This window comes from Cryptomeria japonica, chromosome 4 (assembly GCF_030272615.1).
Source record: "Cryptomeria japonica chromosome 4, Sugi_1.0, whole genome shotgun sequence".
In the NCBI taxonomy this organism is placed as follows: domain Eukaryota; kingdom Viridiplantae; phylum Streptophyta; class Pinopsida; order Cupressales; family Cupressaceae; genus Cryptomeria; species Cryptomeria japonica.
The window spans coordinates 71,876,827-71,883,906 of NC_081408.1; the positions used below are offsets into that span (position 1 = coordinate 71,876,827).

A 7,080-nucleotide genomic window follows, 5' to 3' on the forward strand; every position below is an offset into this window, starting at 1 on the left:
AAAATATTTTTGGAATCTACACAGAAAATGGCACCAATCACTAGTTCATATCATCTACAAATTCCTTGCGGTTTAGTAGTAATAGGTGTCTGAATGTGAAGTTTTTTCTGAAAAGGAATATTGTAGTGTCAAAGTTGAAAAAAAATTGTAACCCACTATTGTAGGCTCACCTTTTCCTTCTTCATGGTGGAAGGAAGATTTATTAGCTCCACTCTAAAGGCATCAATCAATGCCTTGAAAGTAGGTAGTTGTATGGATATTTTTTCCTTCCTCAATCTAGACCTAGAGTAGTTCCTAGCAAGCTTCTAGATGTCATCCAATGATGCTTGGGAGATGTCACCTCCCTCCATCAGGTTCCTTGCATCCATGTATTCCTCATTAATTCTCCTTAGAAAGACAATCTTCAAAGACTTAGTAGAGATTCTATTGTGTCTAGATTTATTGAGAAAAAAAAATAGAATATTTCTTATGGATAAAAGAGTGCTTAATTAATGAAATAATTTTAATAAACTTTCTTTGCATTATTTCTCAAGTAACCCTTGATGCAATAAAAATTATCATGATATTCAAGAGATAGTTAAATCATGTACGAGCATTAAACTTATTCAAGTGATGCTTGTCTTAGTGCGTGGTTTTATCATTGGATAACTAAACATGACAACTATAGTTTTTAAAAATTAGTTGACTAATACTTAATCATTATAAGAATATCATTTGATCAAGTACAACACTTAATAGATGGTGAATTTTGATAGAGATAAACTTAATCAATGAGGCATAATATATGTTTTGTTCATTAGTGTCAACATCTTAAAAAAAATTAGGGGTCTAATTTTGGAGGCATTGCAAGAAAGTACAATATGTTATAAATAGTTTTAAATAAAGAATAATGTCATTTACCTCACTAATTAATAATGATTGTCAATTGATGTAGATCATGAAGTTTATGTACCTAAAAATTTGTAGGACAAGTAGATAGTCATGTATGTTTATGAAAACTAGAATACTCATTTGCACTATTTTAGATCAAGTTCATGCATCTTGATATAAATCATGGATAAAAGCACATCCTATAAATATAAATTTTACTTAAATGATGTCTATATATATATATATATATATATATATATATATATATATATATATATATTTAATTATAAAAATATTAGACTATTAGACAATAATATTTTCTACTATAATATTTGATTTTTTTTAACTTTTATAGGCAACATGATACAAACTTGAACACAAATTGTACAAAAATTTTCTAAGTGATTCTAATGTTCTTAGATGAATGTGATGGGATATGTTTGATTCTTTACTTCGTTGGAGTGTATATGTAAATGATCATTCAATTATAATGAGTGGTCTCAATGATGGATGAATTCCAATTATAAGAGATAGATTCTTTATTTTAAAATGAGTGAAATAAAAGTCCTTCTACGCATGGACGTAACAATAAATTGTTAATAAAGTATGAGATGCCCAACCGCTTGACTAAACATACAATTTAAATTCACTAGTTACAATGATCAAGATCATGGTTGTAAGGATGACTCACACCTACAAAAATGACCTACGTCAAAGAGCAAAGTTGTATCCATATTTGACATCTAGCTTAGATTGGATGATGAATGAATGCATGTTCAAAGATCAATAAAATGAATTGATTGGATAAGTATTACATACACTTCAACACAAAGATAAACAATAAGTATAATATTGTTGCAAACAAGATAAATATGCAGACTCAAATATACACAAAAATACATCATTTATACTTACACAAACATATCAAAACACTATCCTAAACTACAAATAAATAAATAAATAAAATTACCTAAAATGAATTTTTATAAATTAATTTAATATGTTATAAAAAATATTAATTTTACTAAAATAGAAACTATATCTTAAATTTCCTTTTTGAAATTTAATTTTGTTTTAGTTTTATTATATTTTATAATGAATATATTCTATTTAACTTCACATTAATTTAAAGAACAATATAAAAAAAGTTTAAAAAGAATATCCACAAATCCAACATAAAAACAGAAAAAAAAAAATTACAGAGCTGACTATGCTAGTTTAAGATGATCTCGAACATCAGATTTATTCCAGACATAATTAGAGATAATTTATTTATAAATTTGAAACAATTCATATAGTTAAAGAATTAATTTTTTACTTGTAGGTGTGCAAGTTCAGCTCGGGTCTTGAGCTTTAGTCGTCCTCGGTTCCCATAATCTTCCTCGAGTGGCGCAATTCTTTGTCAAGAGTCTCATTAATGAATGAAGAAAAAATGGCAGCTGGAAGACAAAATTGTCACAATTTAGGTCTGATTGCAAATACAACGTAGTCGTGATCGGTTCCCAAAATCTTCCTCGAGTGGCGCAATTCTTTGTCAAGAGTCTCATTAATGAATGAAGAAAAAATGGCAGCTGGAAGACAAAATTGTGACAATTTAGGTGTGATTGCAAATACAACGTATTCATCGCGACTGACGTATTCATAGTGATATCAATGACTTCGTTTTTCATTTACAACGTATTCATCACTACTGACGTATTCATACTGATATCAATGACTCAGTTTTTCATTTAGATTACGTCAGCAGAGATCAATATATCTTTTGAGCGGTTTTCCTTAAAAAGATTTCGCTCTAATATAATTTTGTTTATCAGTGAAAGATTTAAGAAAGTGTACAACTTTTGATATAGATTTAAGATAATAACATTATTATTATCAATTATAGAAGAAGTTTAGCTTTTTAATAAAAATCAGATTTAAGTCAATAAGATCATTGAGAGTTTAAAGAGAGAGAAAAATTAATTTAAATTTTAAAGATATGAAATTCTGGACTAACAGCTGTTCATTTTTATGGTTTTGAATCAAGTTTTGTTTTTGACATTTCAATGGTATTCTAGAAATTTCTCCAGCTCTGCTGTCCAATCAAGTTCAGATAAACGTCACTCAGTTCTAATAGTCAATGACTTGGTTGACAATTTTACTTCTTATACCTACAAAATAGAAAATATTTATCTTATTTTTATGGTTTAAAATTGTTTAAAGCTTAGGCATCCCTGCAACATCTGCAGAACCAAACTCTTGAAAAAAATAAGAAGATGAAGTACAACTCTTTGTTCTCTATTCCTTACAGAGGAACTACTTTTCTTCCAACCCTCCTCCTTTTGCTGTTTGTATGGAATTTTCCTTCAGTCATGTCTACCTACGCATGGCACACATGCGATAATTCCTCAACTTTCACCAATGGCAGCACCTATTCCACAGACTTAAACCTAGTTATCAACGATCTGTATCTTAATGCACCTAAAAGTTCAGGGTTTAACACTTCTTCCCATGGCCAATCTCCCAGTAAGGTTTACGGTCTGCTCCAGTGCACTAGAAATGTATCAGCAGAGAGATGCTCAAAATGTGTGGTGGAAGCAAATAAAACCATTCACGACCTTTGCCCCAACGACATAGGTGGGAAAATATGGCTGGATGACTGCTTCATGCGCTATCAAAACTATAATTTCATTTCAAGACTAGATACTAATAAAATTATCTTACTGAATACGATGGATATTAGTAAAAGTAGAGATGCTTTCGAGAACACAACCAGCAGCCTTCTGTCGAATCTGTCTGACACAGCTTGCATCCCTGCAAATAAGGGTGTCGCTGCTGGAACAGCCAAATATAATGCTACTGGAATATTATATGGTTTAGTTCAGTGTTGTAGAGATATATCAACAGAAGATTGCAGAACATGTTTGTCTAAAGCAAGAGCAAATCTGAGCAATTGCTGTTCTACAAAACAAGGAGCCCAGTTTCTGAGCGCGAGCTGCAGGGCAAGATATGAGATATACCCGATTTTGGACTCTCAACAATCGCCCTCTCCCTTGCCCTCGCCCTCTCCCTCCCCTGAGGAGTCCGTACATCCAACTACTTCCACACCAGAAAGTAAGTATATTCATTTCCTTTTGTAATTAATATTATTCATTTGATCCATGATCGAAGAGTTTGAGTGAGCTTTTGAATATCAACATATACATATTGATTTGCTAGTATATTTTTTTTAAATATATTGAAAAGTATACCCCTGTACTTTTGTTTTATTTTATTGCTTTCAGCCATCTCCTAGAAGTCTAACCCATTTTTCTTCTGTTCATTTTTAAATGAAAGGTAGTACAATTATAAATAACTATTGAACTGTATTTTTCAGAAAAGTCCTCGAAAACATTACCTATCGTTTTGGGGCTTGTGGGAGGCATCATTCTAGTTTTATTTATTTGTCTGGTCGTATTCAGACAAAGAGTTAAATCTCTTATTTTTAAGGGACCAGTAACTATTGCTACTCCCACTCAAGGTTCTTCCTGATTCTCATTTTTTTCGGGTTGTTATTCTAGTATAATAGGTTCTCTCAGCTTACCCAGTTTTCTCTCATTGTTTTCTAAAGCTACAGAGATGCATGGATTTTCCCCTCAACCTGCGTTCATGGGAGAGCAAAACCTTGTCTTCAGCTTACAAGCTCTAGTAGAAGCCACAGATAATTTTAATGACAACAATAAGCTTGGACAGGGAGGCTTCGGTGCGGTGTACAAGGTGGGTTGACATTTTAATTGAAGTGTCATCAATTTTACCACACATGGAGAGCTATATATCCACTTTCTTATGTTTCAGGGGATAACTAGTGATGGAAATGAAATAGCAGTGAAGAAACTTTCTGCCAAATCTAAACAAGGAAAGAAAGAATTTATGAATGAAGTAAAATTGGTGGCGAACGTTCAGCACCGAAACCTTGCAAGGCTGCTAGGCTGTTGCGTAGAGGGAAATGAAAGGTTGCTTGTTTATGATTATTTTCCAAACAAGAGTTTAGACACATTTCTTTTTGGTAAGTGACCACTGAAATTTAATTTACTTTAGAAAAGATGAAGAGGTGATTAATAATTTCTAATTGGGATTACAGATGTAGAGAAGCGTAAAGAGCTAGACTGGGAAAAGCGTTATAACATCATCATTGGGATTGCTCGTGGACTTCTCTACCTTCACCAGGAGTCACAGTTGAGAATCATTCATAGAGATATTAAAGCGAACAATATTTTGCTTGACCACAAACTCAATCCAAAGATAGCTGACTTTGGTTTAGCTAAACTTTTTCCCGAAGACAAGACACATATCCATACCAGAGTTGCAGGCACATAGTAAGCATCATAAAGATTGTTTAACTTGTGTGCTTTTACATCTAAATTGTTCTTGGTTAAACATTAGAGGTTCCACTTTTTAAATTTATTGCCACAATTCTAATTATAGAGTAATTGTTTTTCATCTGAGAGTATTTTTCTTAAATTTCTATGCAGTGGTTACATGCCTCCAGAGTATGCAATGCGAGGACAGCTGTCAGTTAAAGTAGACGTTTACAGTTTTGGAGTAGTTCTGCTCGAGATCATAAGTGGAAGAAAAAACAATGATAATCATCTTCCCTACGATATGCAACACCTTGTAGAATGGGTAAAAATCTGGATTTCCCCCTACCCATTTCTCTCAATTGTTATTTTTCAGTGTTAGGCAGCCAGACAATAGAGATTTAATAGCATGCAATGCAGGCATGGAAACTGTTCCAGGGAGGAAATGCACTGAATATGGCAGATTCAGAGGCATCTGGAGTCAGTGAGGAGGAGGCCTTAAGATGCATCCATGTTGGGCTTCTGTGTGTACAAGCTAATGCAACATTTCGTCCAGTTATGTCTGATGTTATTACAATGCTCTCAAGCAGTTCAGTGACATTACCAAATCCTTCAAAACCTGCTTTCGTAAGTACTGGTCACAGCCATTCTCTAAAACCAGAACCAATGTCAATGTCAAGCTGGGGAAATGACGAGGATAAAATCGTAACAACATCACAGATTTCTGGGGCAACTACAACATCTTCATCAGGGATTCGTTCAGTAAATGAAGCTTCCATTACTGAAGTAGAAGCTAGGTGATTTCACATACCATAAATTATCAAGTCACCGCTTAAACAACAACAACTCTGAATTCCATACTGGTCTTGGTATATATGGACTTTCTGTAAATGCTTACTCATAGTTGAATGATGGCCAGCTCTCAGTTAACATTTAGTAGGGCCTACCTCTTTCTTGTAAAGCTGAATTTGATGGCATAAGGACAGTTTCTTCAGTTTTAAGTAATATTTTATAGCTTGAAACTTTGTAAAGTCGTGTGAGATATTTATAAATAGCCAACAAAAATTCAACTAAAAGAAGCACGTGGTTGTGATTATCTCACAAGAGAGCAATATTCAAATGCAATATGGATTAGTTAGGACGTTATCAATCTCTACACGTTTGTGTTTATAAGGAAAAATTAGAGGGGAGTTACGAAGGCTAAGAGGGTGAAGTGGGATTTATTTCTTAAGAAAAATGTAGAGATCTTTTTTTTTCTAAAATCTATTTGTTATATTATGGATATTTTGAAAAGAGTAATATAAATTAATGATTTAATTTTTATTATAATTATAATCTTTTATTAACTGAATTAAAAGATGATTTATGTCTTCAAAACAACAATAACAATAGTAGTAATTTAATAATAATTACAAAAATAAAAAAACCAATAATAACAACAATAATAAAATAACATAATGAAAACAACAACGTCGTATTCTTGATGGCTTTTTGCTCTCCTTCTCTTCTCTAATTTCAAAATTCTAGTTTCCTACTCATGCCGACTAGTGTTATTGGCTCCCTTGCCTGCAACTTAGAGGTGGGTACTCTATTATTTAAGCCTCAAATTGTTTTTTTTTGGAGATGTTCAAAACCTCCATTTATATTACATCTTTATATTTATTATTTAAGGTACAATAAAATCAAGATCTAAAAAATAGGGTATTCTATTGTCATTGTTTTTGTGTGCCAATATTTCATCTTGTCAAATCTATAAATAAATTTCTTTATTGCTGTTATTTTTTTTTTCTCAAGTGTTCAATTGATACAATCAGCTGGTTTGACGAAACAAAGTTCTAGATTTGAATCTACTAGGGTTTTGTCAAAATAATTGAAAACCCTATAAAAAATTTTG

At 32.2% G+C, this 7,080-nt stretch overlaps 1 protein-coding gene across 3 annotated transcripts; it reads left to right on the forward strand.

The window, feature by feature from the left end:
* The first annotated feature begins 3,039 nt into the window (after window positions 1–3,039).
* On the forward strand, window positions 3,040–6,260 carry LOC131074151 (cysteine-rich receptor-like protein kinase 10). Of its 3 annotated transcripts, none has more exons than XM_059219576.1 (7): window positions 3,042–3,963; window positions 4,226–4,369; window positions 4,466–4,605; window positions 4,684–4,894; window positions 4,970–5,204; window positions 5,361–5,511; window positions 5,607–6,260. In XM_059219576.1, exons 1-7 carry the CDS (start codon window positions 3,126–3,128, stop codon window positions 5,985–5,987), a joined length of 2,100 nt encoding a protein of 699 aa, XP_059075559.1. In that variant the 5' UTR covers window positions 3,042–3,125; the 3' UTR covers window positions 5,988–6,260. The 3 variants fall into 3 exon arrangements, with proteins under 3 accessions (XP_059075560.1, XP_059075559.1, XP_059075558.1); XM_059219575.1 differs by having other exon boundaries at window positions 4,460–4,605; window positions 5,607–6,259; XM_059219577.1 differs by lacking the exon at window positions 4,226–4,369 and having other exon boundaries at window positions 3,040–3,963; window positions 4,460–4,605.
* The last annotated feature ends 820 nt before the right edge of the window (window positions 6,261–7,080 follow it).

Bases quoted from the DNA above. Each gene is read 5' to 3' on its own strand.
- LOC131074151 (XM_059219575.1), top strand. From the start codon at position 3,126: ATGAAGTACAACTCTTTGTTCTCTATTCCTTACAGAGGAACTACTTTT. The intron at 4,895-4,969 runs GTAAGTGACCAC...TTGGGATTACAG, and splicing joins TTTAGACACATTTCTTTTTG to ATGTAGAGAAGCGTAAAGAG. The intron at 5,512-5,606 runs GTAAAAATCTGG...CATGCAATGCAG, and splicing joins TGCAACACCTTGTAGAATGG to GCATGGAAACTGTTCCAGGG.